Genomic DNA, 22,373 nt, shown 5'->3' on the forward strand with positions numbered 1-22,373 from the left:
TATTATTATAAAATACTTAGTTGGACTTTTCATAGCAAAAAACAATTGGTCTGGTATTGAAAGAGTAAGATCAAGTATTCTGAAATAAGAATTAGATTTGGCTCTGAAGGTATCAGTTGATGGTAGCTAATCAAGAACTCTTGTTCCCTCTGAAAAATTGCAGTAAAATGACTATAAAATTTTCTTGCTTCCTACTGTTTTCTGGCATACCAACTGTTGCAGGCTTGAAATAAAGAAATCTGAGCTTAGATAAGGCTCTATGGGGAAACAGGTGGGAGAAAATGCCTTTGCCCAAACCAGAGGGAGACAACCTAGCAGAAGCAAAAAGTCAAGTTGCTGACCCTGGTTCTTCAGGTCAGTGGAGAGCATGGGTACTGGAACCTGGTAAGGGTCCTTCGAACACCATCTCCATCTCTTGTCAACAATAAGCTCCTGCTTTAATATGCTGTTTCACCTATCTTTTGAGCCCTGTTTTCCTAATGTAAATACCTTTGGGGAAAGCGAGACCCATCTGACCTTCATCTGATGTCTGGGTATACACATCAACTAGTTGGATGGCTTTCCCTACAGCTGAAGCTGAGTGCAGAGGTCCAAGGTGGGCTGCAAGGTTTCCCCCAGGAGCTTGAATTAGGAAGTGGACACCACTGAACATGGTGCATTTGAAGAGAGGGGAGAATTAGGCTCGGACAGGCTGGAATTCCAGGCATCCTTGGACATAGAAAGATGCAGGGAGAGAAGGCACTGAGAAGCATGGGGATGGAAGATATGAGGGAAAAGCACACGTTCCTCCTCTTTGCAATGAAAAGAAGATTCCAGGGACAGTAAACACTCTAGATTTCCTAGAAAGTGACTTTGGGAGAGACCTGGGCCACATGGACCATAGTTTGCCAATGTGCAAACCAGACAGAAACTTGAAAGCCCTCTTAGGAGTTATCAGCTACCACCCAGCTAGAAATCTAGCTTGCCCATGTACCAGCCAGGCAGAGCTAACTGAGAATGCCGTTTCTTACATACAACCCTTGAGTGCACTTAAAGTTTCAGACCTAAGAATTTGGGGATAGAAAGTATGCTTCCAGTTTATTATTACCTTTTATTTGGACAATCAGACTAGAGGAGAGTAGGTTGTTGAACATATAGCTATTAAAAGAACATCACTAAAAGTTAGAAATTGAACTAGAAAATGAGGGTTATAGGCTGAAACATACCAACTAAATATCCTAACTATCCCACAGTAGACGCATATATTAGAAGCAATTTCTTTTTCCAGTTTTATTTCCTCCTGGCATAATAAAAATTCATTATTTTATTACTCTGTGTATGAAGCTGCACTGCCTTGTAATTTTCTCAAGTTCACCTTTTTCCAAAGAAGGCCTCCCAATCCAAAACTCCATGATGTGACAAACAAGTTGAAATTTGCCCTATCCATGTTTTTCACCCATATAATTGAGACTCTGATTGTGAATCTGTTTTCCTGTTGATAATTAAGAACCATGCATTCTATAGTAATGCTGAAGTTTCCCTAACAGGGCACACACAACATTTGGGTTATTTAAGTCTGATTCTTCCTCAGTAAATGCAGGATACAATAGGAGGACAGGTAGGTTCTTTTGTTTCTGCACCAAGACTTACCCTGAATCTCAGCCACACATTTTTATACTTGGGAACCATACCTCTTTTCTTCCCCTATTCTGTGGGAATTGTATACAACGTTTTTGGGTTTCTAGAAGATGTGTCAGTAAGAATTCTCCTTTCTTTGCTATTACTCAGCAACTTAGGACCATTTGAATAGCACAGCATATCCATCTGAATTTAGCTGTGTAACAGAAGTGGAGCCTTTTACTTCTATCTCTTGTCACTTGGTTGTGTCAGGTGACAAGAAATACTGTCACAGCACTGTCATGGGGTGAAATTGAAATTGCAAGACTTGAACTTGAAAACACCTTTAGAAATGTCTCATTGGAATGCTATTTTCAGCCTGAAACTGGCAAAGATTTCATTTCACAGAAATGTGACTATCATCTGTTCCAAGCTGCTCCTATATCTCAGTTGTAAGATTTTAGTTCATTAATGTTTCTCTTTAGTAATCCTCTGGGAAAGCACACTGTTAAACATTGATCTATTTATTATAATGGAGCCTCTTACAGAGTTACAGAGAGAAAGAAAGTTTTTCAAAAGAAAAACCTAGAGTGGTGAGTGAGAGAATTACCAGTGAAGCACTTCAGACACACACACATGCAGGGCCTATGACTGGTTTACTTCCTCTGCACCTGGGAATCTCAGCCTCACTGACATTTTGGGTGGGGTGATTGTTTGTTATGGAAGCTTGACTCTGCATTATAAGATGTTTAATGGCATCCCTGATGTTCACCAACTAGAAGTGCCCTATACTCCTCCACCCTTGGGACAACCCAAATATCTGCAGACATGGTCCTGGGATGGAAAATCATCCTTTGTTGAGAATCACTATCTTAAGGATTAGTTTCCTCAGTTGTAAAGAGAACTAATGAGACTGGAGAGCTGCTGGTGTTTGAAGGTAAAATGTTGCCTTCGAAAGGTTAATCTGCTACATGACTATAAGGTATTATTATTTTATAGATGCATTTATTTATTCATACATTGAGTTTGGGTATTTTCATGGGTAATGAATTTGGCAAGTCTCAGCTGACAGAGCAGGATGGACATGTTTGCAGGGAATTTATCCTATTAGCAACTGCAAGATCAAGAGTTAAGAATTTACAGACACATCAATGTTTTTGGTGCCCAGTTAAAGAAAGAATGCCAAATGGGGATGTGATACAAATTACCATTGATATTTATTCTAACTTTAAACACCTTGAAGATTGGAAACTTAGAGAAGGGTTAATACCCCTAGAATAATTAACATCCATTCTCTAGAAGCTTATTAATCCCAGGTTATTAGAATAAAATTAATTTTCCTTAAAAGTTGCTAAGTTGTGTGGAGAGTTTACACACAGTAGACATCACTTCCAATGTGAAGTGTGAAAAATGAAGCTGTAGACTCTGGTTGTTCTCTGGAGATGATTCTTCAGTCTTAAGAAGAGTTCAGGAGGCCAGTGGGCACAGCTGCGGAGCACACAGCGACAGGGAAGGACAGCTTGTTCAAATCAAGAACCACATTTCTTATTTGATGTAGCTACATGAACAAAGAAGTCTGAGGTCAAGTCCATGTACAGCAGGAGTAAATACCACATAGAAGCAGAAACAGAAAATCCTGTTCTGGAGGAAACAGTACACTGACTCTAGATCTTGATACTTTTTTTTGGGGGGGGGATCTATAACTTCTAACACTCCTATGAAATCTTAGAAGTTAGAAGGTTTTCCCGGAGTGCTGTTCAATCATTCATTTTTAAAAAATGAACAATATACAGGCAAGAAGGGATTCTTTACACTCAATTCTGGTTTTTTATTGTTTCTTATCACAAAAAGGTGAAGATTGCTGAACACAAGTGCTTCCTTGTGCAAACTACTTTTGCATAATGTCAAGCAAATGCTTATAAAAGAATCAAAAGCATAAACAAAATGAATTAAGAAAAAACATGAAGAGAGTTCAAAATGAATATCTTGTTGCTGGTAGTGACAATTCGAGAACAAAAACAAGCCGTAGCATTGGCAAATTGAGGGCATGAAAGGGGAAGGAAATGAACTGGGAGAAGGAACCTGGATTTGGGATTTACTTAACTCCTGAAAGTGGGAATTAATAAATAGAGCCAAAGATTTGGGGCAATAATGGGATATCTAGAAATTTAAATATTTTTTTCTTTGTTTAAATCCTGTGTTAGGCTTCTCAAGAAATATTTACTTCACCTGATGCAGCTTCTGTGGCAAATGCACAGTTGTACTGCATATTTAAAACAACTTTAGTTTCTTTTGATTAACAACATAGGAGAAGAAAAAAAATATTATTTTAGAATACTCGAGTGTTTGGTCCTTTAAATTTTGGTGGATATAGAAAAGTTCCATGAGATAGGAGACTGTTTCTTGGGTTTAAACCTGTAATAAAATATTGCTGACAGACTAATTATACATATTTTATATATTTTGTGCATATGTGCTCCTCTCTAAACCAATTTAATTCTCATTAATGCTAATCTCATTAATGCCCACTCAGAGAGGAATCCTTTTAATAAACAAGTGATTAATTTGAGCTATTTAAATGGGGGGTGGGCAGAAACAGATGGGCAAAGAGGAAAAATCACCTTTTCACCTCCATCTGCATTTCTGAAAATATTTTCCAAATATTAACTAATACTAGGTTATAATAGAAATGAAAAGGAAATGGGGAAAAATAAAGTGTCAAAGGTGACAGGCCTCCACCCATGAAAAATAAGGGCATTGTAAAAGATACATATTGATATCTTTTAGTACTAGATCCAAGGTTAGAAATGAGACATTACAAAGAGAAGCAGATTTTCTTTGTTAAAAAGGAGATAAATAAAAATGAGATTTATATTTGTTAAGCTGTTATAGGAATGTTTTTTTCTTAACTAAAACAAATTGGTCAAGGCAAAACAACAAATAGGTAAGCTGTGCTCCTGCCACACCTTGTCCCGTTGCCAGTGTGACTGTCTCCTTTGTTCTCGATCCAAGAATCAAGTCATTTCTCTCTACTACAACCAAGCCGAGATTAACTCTCAGAAGATGTTGTACCCAGGTCCACGTGGTTTCCAGGAGCACACTCTGTAGTGTGCTGAGTGCCAGAGGGCTAGCCTGGAACTTAGGAAGCAATAGGAACCCCGCTCTGTCCCACATAGAGCATTTTCCCAACCTTCCTAACCATTTTTAAAGGCACAGAGGTCCTACTGCCCACTCTCCTAGAAAGAGTGTCATGAAATAAGGAATAAGTGGAAGATGGGGTTTTGTCCAAGATTCACCATCTGGCCTTAAAATAAGCTATTTAACCTCCCTGAGACTCAGTTTCCTTATCTGTAAAATGGGGACTATAATCTCCATGTGCCATGTTCTTATACCACATAGTAGTATAAGGATCAAAAAATGTTTTAATTGAAAGCACTGTGATAACTGAAGTGGTGTACAACCACACAGCATTATTAATTGCAAAACAGTGTAAGAAAAAGTGGCACAATAAACAAATTAAAGGGAGAAATGCAGAAGGCTAGATACCAACTTTGTCTGGGCCTTCTAAGACAGAGGAAGAGATCAATTTACCCCCAGAATTACCTTAAAAGTTTTAATGGTAACTGATGCTCTTACTTTTTAATTATGCATATAAAACATAAAATAAAAATTAAAAATTGAAAGTATTTAGATGAGTAAAGTTTTCCTTTCTTGTTTATCCAAATGTTTGATGTAAGTTAAACAGAAAGATGGGGATGGAGGTGAGAACAATCTCTTAACATTCATTGAAAAAATCTACTCAAAGAAATATTCTCAGCACAAATATTAAACTGTCTCTTCTCTACAGATTGGTAAAAAAATATATTATATTTGATTTTTTTTTCTTTTTAAATTATATTGTTATCCATCCCAGCCAAAGTCATGCCCGGTCATCTGGTAGAACTTGAGGTTGAAAGGCCGGTAGAAGTCGCGCAGTCTCTGCACCACCTCGCGGTCGATCTCGGGGTGGGTCCTGCCCTTGGTCTTGCCCAGGCAGTGGGGTTTGCTGCTGCCCTCGGCCTTCTTCAGGCAGGGGAAGCCCTTGGTCTTGTTGAAGTAGAAGTGCTTGTCGGTGATGATCCTCTTGAGGCCCAGGAAGTCCTGCACGCGGCCCAGCTCGCCGGCCGGGTCACTGATGAGCCGTTCCCCGCTCACGAAGAGCATCTGGCCGATGGGGAAGTGGTGCAGCCAGTGCTCCAGGTGCTTTGCATAGATGCCGATCTGGATGGCGCTCCATGATGTGTCGATGAGGCCCGCGGTTCTGTTTTTGAACGTCAAGCTCTCGAAGGTGGGGATGTCAGGTCGCTTGGAGAGCGTCTGCGTGTAGTCCGAGATGGCTCTGGTCACTGGGTCCCGCACCACCACGATGAGCTTCGTGTCCTTGGACATGGCTGAGATGCGTGCAGGGGCTTCCCGGGTGACAAAGTAACTGGGCGTCTTCTCCATGGTGATCTGCCCGTCCAGGGTTCGGGGCATCAGGTCCCTAAGAAAGGAAAAATTGCGAGTTAGAGCCTGAAGACTGAGCGACTCCTCCAGGGTTGCACAGACAGCTCATTTCAAAAAGAGGGAGTGGATATATATTCTGGACCCAGACTAGCGGAGCTGCAATTCCAACTCTGCCACTTACTAGATATGCAGCTGCTGACAAGCTGCATAAACACTCTGCACTTCTGGTGCCGTGTGTAGTTAATAGGAAATAATAATACCGACCTCAAAAGATTGTTGTGATGATTCAGTGAGTTAATATACCTCAATAGCTTAGAAAAGTGCCTGGCACAGAATAAAATAAGTGCTTTGTAATTTTTATGTCTTATTATGAATCCACAATGCTATAAAAAACTAACCTTGATAATATCCGTTAGGTGAATTAGAATATTGTAATAAACACAGTTATACTGCTATGAGATTGCATTAAAATATCTTGAATGTTTTTGTAGTTGTCTGATAAACAAAGCAATTATATTTAACATAATATCATATTATACAAAATATTTCTCTTTATAATTCTAGAATTTTATTATAACAAACAAGGCTTATTAAATAATCCATCTTTTATCTAATAATTTGAAATGACATTATTACAATATTTTGAATATCTTGGTCCCGCTCTACATTGGCCCAATTACAATACTGTTATGTTAGAGTACATTATTATGTACACCAAAGTAAATACTGACTCTCTATTGTTCAAAACATTCTTGATGAGTCTTGTCTGTTTATTCTTCTTGATGAATGATAGAATCACTTCGTCATGGTAAAAAAAAATTCCATTGGAATCTTGATAGAGTAGATATTGCTACTCAGTTCAAATATGCTTTCTTACTGAGAACAGATGGGTGTTGGCCAGCCAAATGCATGAGCCAGACAGATAGAATCTACTTACCCTTCTAACTAAAGTGCACTGCCATTAAATCCACAATTTATTTTTTTAAATACATACATATATATTTTTTAATATTAAGGCACTATTTCTCCAATTTCAAGTTTTACAGGAAATAGATGTTGCTCAAATCAATATTAAAATGAATGTACTTTGGGGATTTACAATCACTAAATGTGTTTTGTCCTTTGATCCATTGATAAGAAAAATCAAACTTATAAAAATCACTATATAGGATTCAATTTTATTCCAGGAATAAGTTTTCTTTGATTATAGCAAATTATTGTTTTAACATAGTCCTGAGTTTGATTCATCTTTATTTTGTTTTTTTTTAATCTATATTCATTAATGAGATGCTTCTGTAGTTTTTCTTATGATTAGTAGCTTAATCAATAATTAAAATATGAATTATTCTACAAACAAAATGAGCCAAGCAATGTTTCATATTATTCTGTATTCTCATAAAGTTGAAGTAGCAAAGTAATTTTCAAATTATTCTTTTGAAAGTTGATAGTGTCACCTGCAAAGCCATCCAATACTGGCACTTTCTAGAGGTAAGGGATGCAAAGGAACTAGGATCTTCAAATCCCTTTTTGGTTTCTCCTGCAGTTACTGGTTGTAGTTATCATTATTGCTGTTGCTGTTGTTTTGATACTCTGCTCATCTTGTATAAATTTTGGCAATGAATATTTTTCTAAAAATTTATCCAGTTGTGGAGTTGAAGTTGTTTTCGACCATTATTTTATGTTTTCTGCCTCTCCTTCTGCTTTCTGGTTAGATTATCTTTTTTAATTTTTGATTTCCCTTTTAGCTCTTTAATGTCTTCTTTATTTTTTCTAGGTATGCTTTGTTATTCTTGCAATTTACTTAAATAAGTGCTTTGTTCATTTATTTTTAATCTCTCTTCTCAAGTAATAAAAGTATTTTGAGGCTACTAATTTCCCCTAAAGTACAGACTTAGTCAAATCCCACAAGTTTTTACACGGACTGTTGTCATTTTCATAACTTCATGAATATTTAGGAATTGCATTTTGCACGTGTTATTTCCTTTTTGGTCCAGGCACTTTCTAGGATTAATTCTTTATTTTTATTTTTAATTATAATGATTGATTGACTGGGTTTTATTTTTGAAATGTGGTTATTAATTTCTATTTTGCCTTTGCAATAAAAACATGTATTTTGTGTTATGTGAGTTTGCCTTTGTTGACTTCCTATAATTTTGTCCCATCTCCACTATTTCCTAGCTGTATATTATAAAATTTTCAAACATTACACCAAAATACAAAGACCTGTAACACAAATCTCAGGTACCTTACACCCAGGTTCAAAAAATAGTAACTAGTGGCCAATTTTGTTTTATTCATAACTCTTCCATTTCTACTTCCCCACCATCCCAAATGTATTCCTTTGAAGTCTGTCTCAGAGATCATAGGGATCGGTCTTCACATCTGCATTGTATCTGCCCAAATTCTCCAGCCTCTGTGGCAAATGGTACAAGTTTTTTCCCATTTTTGCTTTCTTTGATATTGCAGTCAGGTTATCTTTACATTTTGGAAGAGGGAAATGATAATTAGATGTCTGGTAGCTGTGGCTATTTTTTAAAAAAAAATCTACAGCTTCATTTCAAAAGAACCTTTAATGCACCCTATTCTCCCTTTTTCATATTCTTGTACACTTTAAAGTGTGGGTAACACTAAGTAGAGAGTTCAGTGGTGACACAGGGAGATACAGGTTGCCACTGCTCTCTAAGCGGCATGGGTGCCACTGTGGGACCTGGATCCCCAGGGTTGTCACTGTGTCCTTGAGAAATGGGTTGGGCCAACCTACTTTGGAAACTTAGGTTACAATTTTATAAGATGAGCCAGTGATCTATACAGAAATTGTTGGAATATCTCAGCAAAGGAAATTTGATCACACGTGGGAAAAAGGTTTAGACTGTAAAAGTAAACATCAAATATCACTAAACTGATAAGCAGGACTTCTATTGATTTTTTTAAGTCAGCATTCTTGCCCCCTTTCCTAGAATCTTTGACTTTCAACTCCTCGACCTCATATTTTGGCCAACAAAATAGAGATAACATATTTCACTCGGGAGCTCCTGGCTGATCTCAGCTTGCCTCTGTCTCTAGGGGAAGGCAGATCCCCAGCAGCCTTTCAGCAGAGATTAAAGCTGCAGATTGTGCTGGGCCAGAGGAAATACTACTAATATATCTCTGAAAAAAGAAACTACATTTTAAATAATCTCAAAAGATTAGGGAAAAGAGCTTTGCAAAACAGGGGGAGTTAGAAGAGGAAACAACTAAAATAGAATTTCACAAGAAAAACACATTAATTACTGTCACGTCCAGGGTGAGGAAAACTGGGTCAGCATGGGGAGAGGCAGGGCAGGGAGTTGGGGTTAACTACAAACTGACTGCAAACTACTTTTTTCAAAAAGGGTGAAGGGATAGTATAAATAAATCCTTAATTAAGCTTACATTGCAGAGAATGGTTGATTTGTAAAAGGACTCACAACAGTTTTCTTAAAATAGCAATCTCCCTTTTAATTTCTTTATTCATTTTCTTACTACAATTTGAATTTTAATGTTCAGAAAAGAGCTCAGCTAGCACATAAAATCAAATGCACATGTAATTTGGAATACTGCATTTCAAAGTGTTTAGAAGACCTTAGAAATTATCTTTCCCTACCTGAGTGAAGTATGTATTGTGGCTCTACTCTGGGTGAGGGCTTGGGCCTGAGGTGTGCAATGAATGAACTGTCCCAGTGTTGCAAGAGCTTTGTGGAAACAGGAGACAGGCTACTGGTAGCAGAAAGGGAGCAGAAAGGTCTGTGCAATGAGAAGGTATAGGAGTTTTACCTAAAGAAAGAAAAACTTAGGATGGGTGGGTGGAGAGTGAGAAATTTAATTGGATGACGGGAAGGATAGCTCTTAGGAAGCTTTCATTTCCTGGCTAACAGTGTAGAATATTCCAATTTCACTATTAAATAGAAAAAAGGATTTGAAGACATTTATAATAAGCAGGGGAATGGCTAAACAGGTAGAAACCAAAATTATAAGAAAAAAATTAGAGATTCTTATTTATTTTCTCTTGGAGAAGACAAGGATCAGAAGGGATTTCACAAGCAAATTAAGGATTATTTCAAGTTGGGTTGCACACATTTGCTCTTTGTCCCTAAAAAACAGGATAAGAATTCACAATAACCAAAAGGGAGAAGCCACCTAAGTGTCCATATGAGGATAAATGGATAAATAAAATGTGTATATACACAGAGTGGAATATTATTTGGCAAATTCTGTAATATGGATGAACCTTAAAGACATATGCTAAGTGAAACAAGCCAGTCACAGAAGGACAGATAGTGTGTGATTTCACAGATATGAGGTACCTACAGTAGTCAGATTCACACACACAGAAAATAGGGTGGTTGTTGCCAGGGGCTGGTGGGACAGGGGAGAATAAGGAAGTGTTTACTAAGTATAGTTTTAGTTTTTCAAGTTAAAAAGGGTTCTGAAGAGTGACTGTCTAACAATGTAAATGTACTTAACGCTTCTGAACTGTACACTTAATAATGATTAAGATGGTAAATCTTATATTTTGTCAATTTTAGCATAACTTATTTTAAAAAAAGAACTCCCAAGGAAATAAGGACTCTAATTGCATCCATAGAATTAAATTAAACAAAAGAATCTTTTTGGCTTTGAAGATAATTAAACATTAGCACAAGGTACTAATGGAAGCTGTGGTTTTGCTTTCCTCTTGCTAAATCAAAGGGGAATGTAATAATTTGTAACATTTTTGTGGAAACATATGAAATTAAAAGATAAAGTTTATGGTCTGTGTTGGCCCATTCCGAGTGGGATGACCAACGAGCTAGTCATTTTAACCTCTTAAATCTCAGTTTACTCACATCACCAGAAAAATCAAGCCAGGTGTTGGGAAATCTGGATGGTAAACAGAGCATTGGCAGGACCATTGCTAGAGGGATTACACCAAGCCCTGTCTTCAAGAAAGTGATGCCTGTTGTTCAGATTCTCAACATCCAAGAGAAGCCCATTCTCCTGGATGTTGTGTGGAAGCCCTAGAGTGGATAACTAGAGCCAGAGAAGAAAGGCCCTCCATGTTCCTGGGACATCCACACACCTGTCCTTTTGGTGTCTTCTATGTATGACATGCTGACTATACCTGATTTGAGAGCCATGAGTGGGCAAAGCCAAGTTCTTGGGAATGATAGAGACTGGCTTTTTATGGTGTGAGAGAGATGAACTCAGCTTTCAAGGGGAATACATTATTTTCCAAGGAGGTGTGATATAGTTGTGCTAAGATGGCCACTGTTTGGCCACACTTCAATCTAATTCAAGACACTGTCCTTTTGGATTTTATTTTGGATCTGATGAGTCACACTGGGGTAAGTCTCCATGGGCCCCCAGTTATTTAAACAGCCGTCTCTGGTGTGAGAAATGTATGGCTAAGTAGGAACCATGGCAGACCTGGTAGGTAGTTTGTTCTTTTCTACTTGAGCCACACTGCTGATGGGACAGATCTGCTTCCAGGGCTGTGCCCACCCCAGTCCAAGGAGCAAGGCCTCCTCTGGGAGAGAACAGCCCACCACCTCAGCACTAGCTACACCATTGCCATCTCTGTGGTCAGAGGCACCCCCAGAAGCAGTCCTCAATGGCATTCAATAGCACACTCATTGTGCATGTACCAAAGAGGAACCCGCCTCATGTGCTGCATCCTCCTTATCCACTGGGTCTCTTTCCCCTGATCCCACCACCCTCATTCTGTCTTCTCTGTCCGCCACCCACCCATTCACGAAAACAGCTGCTGGCGCTCTCTGGAGGTGCTTCCTCTTAAAACATCCTGCCCCATTGTATTTTTAATGAGTGGTGTCTGCTCAACTGGTTATTTACACAGAAAAATAAATATTAGTTTCATACCAGATACAAAAATCAATTCTAGTTGGCATGCAGATACGAATAGAAGTGGTAAAATTAAAAAAAAGAAATTTGAAAGGAAACCTAGGAGAATATCTTAATCATTTTTAGTAGAGTTAAAAATTTCTAAAATTTCTTGAACATATGCTGAATACAAAAGATCAAATGGTCACTAAATATATGAAAAGATGATGAACTTCAATAGCCACCAGGGAGACACAGATGAAACACAATGAATGCCGTCCTAGGACATGACACACCCTCTGAGGGGCTAGCATGAAACCGCAGAGGCTGCTCAGTGTGGGCCAGGGCAGGGACCACCAGCTCTCTGCTGGCCTGAGTGAAAATCAGCAGGGCAACTGTCAAGAACTGTTGGGCACTATGTACCAACGTTGAATGTGTGCACAGACTATGGCTCAGCAATTTCACTGCCAGGGCTGCATTCACAAGAAATCATATGTATGTTCACCAATACATGTTCATGAATGTGCCTCATTAATCCTGATAGCCCCACAAGCAAGCTACCCAAGTATGTATATTCTTCTATTTTTATGATATATACATATATATGTTTAATATAAATGTATACTTTCATATGTATATATATGAAATACTACATAGAATTGGAATGAATGACTCAAATCTATGAATAAATCTCATACATGCAATGTTAACAAATAAATCCAGTCACAAAAATGTATATACTGTATACTTTACCTTATAAAAGTTTGACAATGGGCAAAACCTCATGTAGAGTGTTAGATCTCAGGACAGTGGGCACCCTTGGAGGAATCCATTCCTGGAAGGGACATAGAGACCCACTGGGGGGATGGGAACATCCCAGCCCATGATAGGGGTGTGGTTACACCAGTGTACCCACCTTGCAAAGAGTCACTGAGCTGTATCCCAGGATTTGTATTCTCTTCTGACTCTGGTTACACTTCGACAAACATTTACAACATTTGTAAAAAACAAATGGACTGAATCTTTTATATTCTCCAAGAAAAAGATGCATTTCAGAAAAAGGCATTTGCCAAACCAACTATAGCTCCAGGTTGTGAAAACTCAGACCATGAGGGAAGAGGAGCTGAGCTCTAATGGACTTCTCAGGGGCCACTTCCCCCTGCCCCATGCAAGTTATGAGATCAGGAGCTGCCTCACTCCATCACACACATGGGCCATGGACTCTCATGGCACTGTAGGCACAGTGGTGTCCTCAGTGACACAGAGGATGTGTCTCTAGGGTGTGAACACGAGGACAGATGTATCTGAAGGATGCATTGTAGTTGCACAACAGTTTAGCAATTATATTCTCATCTAATCTTTATAGCCACAAGAGATGTAAGGTAGAAATACTCCTCAATTTTTCTGATGAGGAAGGTAAGATTCAGAGAGGCCATTGGCACCGGCAAGTTCCTAGTCAGTATGGGGAAAGCAATGGGTTGCCCTCTGAAAGCCTAGGGCCAAGTGATTTCTATTGCACTGGATAAGACAAAGTCAGCAAAGAGGATAGGAATGAATATATAGAAGTTGGCTTAGAGCAAATCGGACAGATTGAGAACATTGAGAATATGAGGAAGTTACCTGGAGTATACTGTGAAGGTCCTCAAACACCCCAGATCTGAGCTGAATGTAGCCAAAGGACTTTGCTTGAGATGGAAAATCATGTAAAGTTAGAATGAAAAGATGATGATGTGATGAACATCAGCAATAAGTTAAATCTGAAGCAATGTACAAGTAAGAATGAAGCAAGAACAGATGGCGGTTAGTGAAATATTTTAGGAAGCTCTTCCAATATCAGCTGGGCTTGAGGACCTGGTGACCTGAGTTAGAGGGTGGACACTGGGCAAGAAAGGGGTGGTGAGAACAGGAGGACTATGAAAGGGAGAACCAACAAGGCTGTAGAGCTGATTTGTGAAGGAAGCAAAGTGAGACAACCCAACATGTTAAAGTTGGAACATGATGGAAACTGTATGAAAAACAACTCCAAGGCAAAAACAGTTATGTTGAAGAACAAAGAAGGTCCCCCGTACCTAAAAAAGGAGAGAAATATGTTTCTTTTTCAGGAGACTTGGAGCTAATTTTTAAAAGTTGAGATTTCTGCCCAAGAATTATAATTAAGACAAATCAGTATTGGTTTTCAAAAATACTTTCCAGTCTTCATTTTCCACAAGTAACATGCCATAGTTATACTATTTACCATAATATTCTGCAGAATTACACATGTTTTTAAGAAGCAGAAATGTAAAGAACATCATGGCTAGGTAGCAGCTATCCAGGGCCTTTCCCACACTTGTTTGGGGCAGGGGCTACATGCTATTCTAGTGGAGCTTCCTAGGAACACCAAAATGTCTCTGCATGAGTGAGAAATCAACTCACTGAATCAGAACCACTGTGTTGATAATGATTCTCAGATGTGACACAGACAGATACCTCCATGAAGACAACACAGTAGGAAGCTCAAAACTGGGAAAAGGAATGTGGATTCAGTCTTGATTTTGCTATGAAGCTGTGTGATCTTGAAAAAAATCACTTTGGTTTTCTGGACCTTGTTTTCTTCATAAGGCAAATAAGACCATTGTCCTCTGTGTTGCTAAGGTCTTTCCACCTCTAAGATTCCATGTATGGTGCAGAACTCCAATTAATTATGGCTTGGTCAAGTTTAAAGCCTGCAAAGCCCCACACTGCTCTATTCTGAAGTGAGACTCTACCAATCCAATACATAATTTTTGTGTAAATCATTAGACAAGACAATTCTGTATCAACAGAATTGACTTCAGAATCAATGAGGTTTAAAGGGATGCAGCTCAAATAGTGGATACCAAGAGAAAGTACTGAGGTTAGTTCAAATGGAGGATTCCTAGTTGATAATTCTGGCATTTCCCCAGCACATGGCGGCAGCAGAAAGACCAGGAAGTTCACAAGTTGAGTGATCTCACTGTGTTTGATATGACAGTGACTAAGGAAACCATCTGTGTCCCATGCTCCCTCTGTGCCTGAAACATCAAAATAAGATGTCAAAGCTAGAAGATGAAGTTCATGAATAGGACTAAGTTAATAAAAACAGATATGGGACAGCCAAGAATTCAAGTTCAGGTACATTAAGAAGAACATAATGAAGACCGAAGCAAATAAATATTTACTAAGTAAGCATTTACTATAAACAAGAATCTGATATATTGTTCCCTGAAGCTCACAACAGTGATATTTAGAATTATTTCATAATTTCACAGATAAAGACATAAGCTCCAAGAGTAGAGTGCTTGCCTAAGAAACACAGTGATGAGTGAAAGGGACAGAAAGAAAATCCAGGTCCTTTCAACTCTAAAGCACATATGCCTTCAGCTTCCCGAGCACCCAGGAAACATCAGTGGTTCTGTTTTGGATGATGGGATTCACTGTCTTTGGCTTTTGGTCAAAACATGTGAGTGTTAAAAGCACTTCTTCACTGTTTACCTCAGTGTACCAACCATCCTGCCTGGAAGGTTGCAAGGAGATAAAATGCATGACATGGTTTTTTGGCTGCTTTCTTCTACAAGAGTAGGATATGCTGCCAGAGGTGTCCCTGAGTTGTAACAAAGAGGTAATTTACCTTGATGAATAAATAAATCTGGCCCACAGACATGTACATTTTTTAGCCTATATGATTGAACAGAACCATGTATCTGTTTCCGAAAGCTTTATGGGAAGCCTTTGGCAGCATAAAATTCTAGGGAAAATGTGTTATTTTCATGGCCATAGCATGAAGATAGTTCCCATATGTCCCAAGTGGCATGAGCCTGGAGCAGAGGAAGGTGCTGCAACCCTCCCCCACATCACTCCCACCCTGCTGTCAGCCTGCCGCCCTTAGGCTAAGCCCCAACCGCATCCATATTTCTCTCCCTACATTGTAACTTAGGACCCCACTCAAAATGTGACTTGTAAAGCTAGAAAGAAAAGTCCCTTTAGTTGTTTGATTTGGCTTCTGTGGAAGAAGACTTATGCTTTTAAACCAGCTCTCATGCTGACTAAATCTAAAGTGCAATTCCAATAATCAAAGCATTGTTGAGATAAGTCACACAGTAAAGTTCAAAGCTGGGACACCTCCCAGAGCCAGTGATGAGGGATGCCTTCTGTATCTCTGAAGTATCAGATACAGAGAAAGAGATGGTTCTTACTCTCACCAGGCTTTATGACAGAGGAAGGAAGTTTATTTCAAGAAAACAACACAATGCCCCTTGGCACTCCAGGGGGTGAGAGAAAGTCAAGGATTCTTGACTGATAATTTTGGGGAACCTCATAAAAGGGGAGAAATATATCTATATCCAGGTCAGAGAGAAGAGTGGTTCTGAATGGGAAGGGGCCAGAGTTATTTGGGGTCACAAATTCAAGCAGCAATGCTTTATGTTTGTGTGGGACCTTACTGTTTCCCAAGCAACCCCTCGAGTTATCTCGTTCGTGGACTCTCAGGAAATGCAAGAGTAGACCAGTATCTTATAAGGATAGAAATTGATGGTAAATGAATAGCTAAAATAAAATATAATTAAATTAGTCAGGTGCCAAAGCCTGATATTTATAAGCCCCTAGAAGTTCTCTGTGTGTGTGTGTGTGTGTGTGTGTGTGTGTGTGTGTGTGTGAGAGATAGAGAGAGAGAGAGAGAGAGAGAGAGAGAGAGATTTTGATTATGGGGAGACAAAAGAGACCAAGAAGGTGGGAGAAAAAGAGTCTGTGCTGCAGAAAGGAAAAGTGGGAGGACTCCTAACAGCAGCCTTTCTAAACATTAAAACTGGGAGGCACCTCAGAAACCACCTAAGCCAGCCCCTTCTTTTCACAGGTGTGGAAAGATCTGAAAAATCAGGCAACCAACTTTCTCAAAATAAAATATGTTCCTGGCTTGGCCACCTTGACGTTTCAAATCCCCGAAAAATAAAGTTCATCTGTGGAGGGAGAGTGCCCTAGTGGTGCTTCTGAAAGAGGCAAATTCTATTGAACATGAGCCCAGCTGAAGGGAGGAAAGGACCAAACAGGCACGTTTAACTACATGGTAAGATCCACGATACAGAAAAGGGACTTAGCAGTCCATCAGAGGGTGCAGAGCATGGGCTCAAGACAGGCCCCTCTCCCAGCCCTATGGTGATGCCACAGCAAACCCCCCCTCTCAGGGCTTGTCTGGGCTCCTGACAAAGCTTTTATAAATGATTGGTTTGAGAGCTGTGCTATTAGCTTTTGTGCTACAGTGGACAGCTGCTTCAGAGCAGGGCTTGTCCATCAGCAGGGAATTATCAGGTCTCTGCATATGTGCTGCTGGAGATAAGCAGAGAAGCTGAGAGAGAAACATGTTGAGGGCATAATAAGGAAAACCCTGAAATTTTAACATGATTCTTTGTTACATTTTGGCAAGAGTGGGGTTTTTGTTTGTTTTCCATTTTCTTGATTGTTTATTAGCTTCTGGACACAGAATTAAGTGCAAAATCAATACTTCTTTTGAGTTTCAGACAGGAAAAAACAGCCGAAAACCGTGATTTTACACGGTCTGGGGCCGTGGGCTGCCTGAGTTTTCTTTCTGAAATTTGCTACCAGTACCCTGATATCAGCTTCCCTGATTTTGAACAGTAGCAAATGATACACAATCTGTCTTGCTAACAAAAAACAGAACTTCTCAAATAATCTCACTCTTTTGATAGAAAACAGAATTTCCAAAATAATGACATCATCCAGACCTGAGGCCTGCAGACAAATCAAACCCCAGGAAGAAAATCAACCAGACTTCCAGCCAAGATGGAAGTTCAGGTAGACACACTGTTCCTCCTCCCACAACCAAAACAAGGACAACAATAAATTTAAAAACAAAACCCAACCAGAACTAACAAAAAATTGAACTGTATGGAAGTACGACAACCAAGGAGTTAAATAAGAAACATTCATCAGGCTGGCAGGAGGGGCGGAGATCCACAGCCGGGAGGAGAGGACTTGCAGCAAGGTGGTGGCTGGCAGACAGGTGAGGCAGTAGCTTGCAGACCAGGTGGTCCCACACTTGCGTGCAGATAAACCGGGAGGAACAACTAGGGAGTGAGATAGACTGTGTAACCCAGGGTCCCAATGCAAGGAAATAAAGCTTCAAAACCTTTGACTGAAAATACCTGTGAGGGTTGAGGTGGCAGCGGGGGAAACTCCCAGCCTCACAGGAGAGTTCATTGGAGAGACCCACAGGGTCCTAGAATGTACACAAAACCACCACCCGGAAATCAGCACCAGAAGGGCTCAGTTTGATTGTGAGTAGTGGGAGAAGTGACTGAAAACTGGCAGAGAGTGGAGCAAGGGCATTGTTCTCTCTTGAACCCCTCCCCCACATACAGCATCACAATGCAGCAACATGGGTTACCCTGCCCTGTGTCGGGGCCTAAAGACGGCGGATGCAATCTACCAAGAAGATCGCACCAGGAGAGCTTGGCTGATGCAACCCAAACAGGATATTGCAGCCGAGCCAGGCGGCCCCACCCTTGGGGGCATCCCTGGATCACGAGTACTAACTACCAATCAAGATGCTGATCACGTGCCCACCTACCAACCATCGCTAGGAGCATGCAGTGAGCATGCACAGGATAACCTATTAGAACCACTTCCCCTTTTTCTCTGCCCCTATATAGCAGCCCCGCTCAAAATAAAATTTGCGGCTTGATCAGAATCCTTTGTCTTGCTGCCATTCTTCACGCCTCTTGTTCCCATCCCTATTCATCCGTTTCAGGTAGACTCGGGACCCCAGTTGACTGTTCCGCGGGACGGAACAGCCCTGGTGAACACCTAAGGCTCTGCTCCTTACTAAGTAACAGGCACACTAAAACTAAAAAAAAATGGCCCAGATGAAAGAACAGTTCAAAGCCCCAGAAAAAAAAAACTACAACTAAGCGATGAAGAGATAGCCAACTTATCAGATACAGTTCAAAATACTGGTTATCAGGATGCTCCAGGAACTCACTTGGTACTAAAACAGCATAAAAAAGACCCAGGCAGCAATGAAGGCTGCATTTTGTGAAATAAAGAAAAATCTACAGGGAACCAACAGTGATAGGAAGGAAACCGGGACTCAAACCGATGGCAGTTTGGAGCAGAAGGAAAAAACATTCAACCAGAACAGAATGAAGAAACAAGAGTTCAAAAAAAATGAGGAGAGGCTTAGGAACCTCCAGGACATCTTTAAACATTCCAACATCCAAATTGTAGAGATGCTGTAAGAGAAGAGGAAGACCAAGAAATTGAAAACTTACTTGAATAAATAATGAAGGAGAACTTCCCCAATCTGGCAAAGAAAGTAGACTTTCAGGAAGTCCAGGGAGCTTGAAGAGTCCCAAAGAAGTTGGACCCAAAGAGGAACATACCAAGGTGCATCATAATTACATTAGCCAAGATTAAAAATAAGGAGAGAAACTTAGAAGCAGCAAGAGAAAAGGTGACAGTTATCTACAAAGCAGTTCCCACAGTCTGAGAAATCAGACCATCAGCTGATTTCTCAAAAGAAACCTCACAGGCAAGAAGGGGCTGGAAAGAAGTATTCACAGTCATGAAAGGCAAGGACCTACATCCAAGATCACTCTATCCTGCAAAGCTTTCATATATAATAGAAGGGCAGATAAACTGCTTCCCAGATAAGGTAAAGTTAAAGGAGTTATCCACCCAACCCTTATTAAATGAAATGTTAAAGGGACTTATCTAAGAAAAAGAAGATAAAAAATACGAACAGTCAAATGACAACAAACTCATAGCTATTAACAAACAAATATAAAAAAAAACAAAACAAACTAAACAAACAATTAGAACAGGAACAGAATCACAGAAATGGAGATCACATGGAGGGTTATCAGCAGGGGAGTGGGAGGGGGAGAAAGGGAGAAAAGGTACAGAGAATAAGTAGCATAAATGGTAAGTAGAAAATAGACAGGGGGAGGTTAAGAATAGTATAGGAAATGTAGAGGCCAAAGAACTTATATGTACAACTCATGGACATGAACTGAAAGTAGGGTATGTGGGTGGGAGGGGGTGTGCAGGGCAGAGGGGAATAAGGGGGGGGGGGTGGGACAGCTGTAACAGCATAATTAAGAAAATACATTAAAAAATAAAAAAATTTAAAAGAAAGGAAGAAATCAACCAGTGTCCATCAGACAGCCCATCAGCACGGCCACACCACTGGTCACTCTGAAGGAGAAAATTATTGCTCCCATAGGAATGCAGGTCAAACATATCGGGGGTTCTGGAGGCCAGAAGAGTCCCCCTTCAAAGTCCCACAGTTTAGAAAGTCCCACCTGACACACATTTATTAAAGAAAATGTCACTCAAGTACTGGTATAGAGCAGGTCCTAACCCTAAGCAGCCACTATCGAAGCTGACACTGTTCAGGCCCCAAGAAATGCTTCTCCAAACCTCTTGCCCTGTGTCTTCAAGGTGGAGAATGTATATGGGTGTGTGGTGCTGCCAACATTGCAGATGGGCATCTCTCTGGCTTGAAGAAGATTTGAATGTGGGAGCAGAGGTGGGTAGTTAGCACAGAGAAAAGACAAATTAAATAACAAAGAACACGAATGGCTTCTTGTTAAAAGTATTGTTTGCTAGTTATTACTCACTGCTGCTTTCAAATTCGTGGTGTCGGAGGCACTCACACGTTAGTATGTTACTCAAAGCAGTTGCACATGGAGGTGAAGGGACACTATGTTAATAAGCTAGAAGGTCATGCTGCTTAGAAACTTTTAGGTATGCAGGTCTAGATGAATGAGATGACACATGACAGTGAATTCTTTCCACTGGCAACTCCATGGGCCTTGCAGGTAAGAACTAAAAATAGCTCTAATTGTATGAAAATCTTTAATAAGACTTAATTATTTTTTAAAAAATGAAAAAGTCAACTCAACTTCTGATTTGAAATGTTGATATGTATTAATCATAATTTATATTTTGCCTTTGGATGTCAATGGATAGCTTGGAATACTTCAGAAGAAAAATGACTTTCAAAAACCTAGAAATAATGTAACTTTTATATTTACTTTGATTTACTGGATGAGGATACATATAAATTTGTACACTGCACTTTAAAAACCTTTACATCAAGAGTCACCAAACTAGGAGGGGGACATTCATACCTGCAAGAGTCACAGCAGCGGCTGTCATTTACCAAGCCTTTCCAATGCCACCCTCTGAGGGGACCCAGGGTGAAAAGGCAAGCCACCAAAATCAAATCATCATTCACTTGAAGGTGCATCTGTCCCAGAGTTGAAAAAGCACCCAGGTGCAGCCTGAATGGAGAGGATGCCAAAAGCCTGGTGTTAAAGAATAAGCTTCATCTCCTTTTTCCTGTCTACCTTCAGTGACGGAAAAAAATGGCGGCGGAGTAGGACGGAGCGACTGCAGTTCTCCTACACCTGGGGGAAAATCCTGGCAGATTTACAGAAGAACAGCGCAATCAATTCCCCAACCAACAATTCCCCAGCATTTATGAAAATAAGAGACCAGAGATAGTGACGAACCAGACAGCTAGAGGTCCTTGGGGTCTCAGGGACGGGAGTAAGGACGGAGGCGGCCAGACCGGCGGCAGCCATTAGCCAGCGCGTAAAGACCTTGGAGCCGCAGGTGCCACAGTGGTTGGAGCCCAGAGGCTTCCTTCTGTCTGTGCCCAGCGACAGGGGCGTCTGCCATGGAGAACTCATTGGGAGCCCGGCAACCCTGAGAAAAGTCAAGGGCAGTGGCAGCGGTGGCGGCGGGACGGCAGCCATTGGCTGGCGCATAAAGACCTTGGAGCCTTGGCTGCCTCAGCGGTCGGGGCCCAGAGGCTTCTTCCTGTGCCCAGCGACAGGGGCGTCTGACACAGAGGACTCATTGGGACTCCGGCACCTGTGAGTAAAGACAAAAGCGGCAGTGGCAGGGCTGGCTGCCCTCGGGAGCCAGGCACCCCAGAGTAAAGTCAAAGGCAGCAGCGGCGGGACCAGCAGCCATTGGCCTGCGTGTAAAGACCTCGGAGCTGCTGTGCCGCAGCTTCCAGGGCCCGGAGGCTTCTGTCTATGGCCAGCATCAGGGCATCTGCCACAGAGGACTCAGTGGGAGCCCAGCAACGCTGATCACACACACACAAAGAAAGGAGTAGGTGGAAGCAGAGAACATCAAAATGCCTGCAGGAGACTGCACCACTGAATTTCACAGGAATTCTACCACAGAAGTTCACACCATAAACCTAGGGAGTCAGAACAGATCAATTTAAGAAGCTGAAGCTAACAAGAAGAGTCTCATAAGCAATGGGAAGACAAAGAAACAATGCCCAAATGAAAGAAAAGGTGGAAGTCTCAGAAATAATGTTAGATGAAAGAGAGGCAAGTCAGCTATCAGATATTGAATTCAAAGCACTAGTTATCAGGAAATTCAAAGAGCTCACAATGAGCTACCAGAAACTAGAGGGGAGCTAC

At 40.5% G+C, this 22,373-nt stretch overlaps 1 protein-coding gene across 1 annotated transcript in view; it reads right to left on the bottom strand.

The window, feature by feature from the left end:
* Positions 1–1,250: 1,250 nt before the first annotated feature.
* LOC119004199 (heparan sulfate glucosamine 3-O-sulfotransferase 3A1) overlaps positions 1,251–22,373 on the bottom strand; it is a 104,765-nt gene continuing 83,642 nt past the window's right edge. Inside the window, exon 2 of the mRNA XM_037070944.1 lies at positions 1,251–6,118. Coding sequence (XP_036926839.1) covers positions 5,497–6,118 — 622 coding nt within the window. The 3' untranslated portion in view covers positions 1,251–5,496. The remainder of the gene's footprint in view (positions 6,119–22,373) is intronic.

This window comes from Sturnira hondurensis, unplaced genomic scaffold, assembly GCF_014824575.4.
Source record: "Sturnira hondurensis isolate 20B ecotype Veracruz unplaced genomic scaffold, ASM1482457v3 Scaffold0019186, whole genome shotgun sequence".
Lineage (NCBI taxonomy): Eukaryota > Metazoa > Chordata > Mammalia > Chiroptera > Phyllostomidae > Sturnira > Sturnira hondurensis.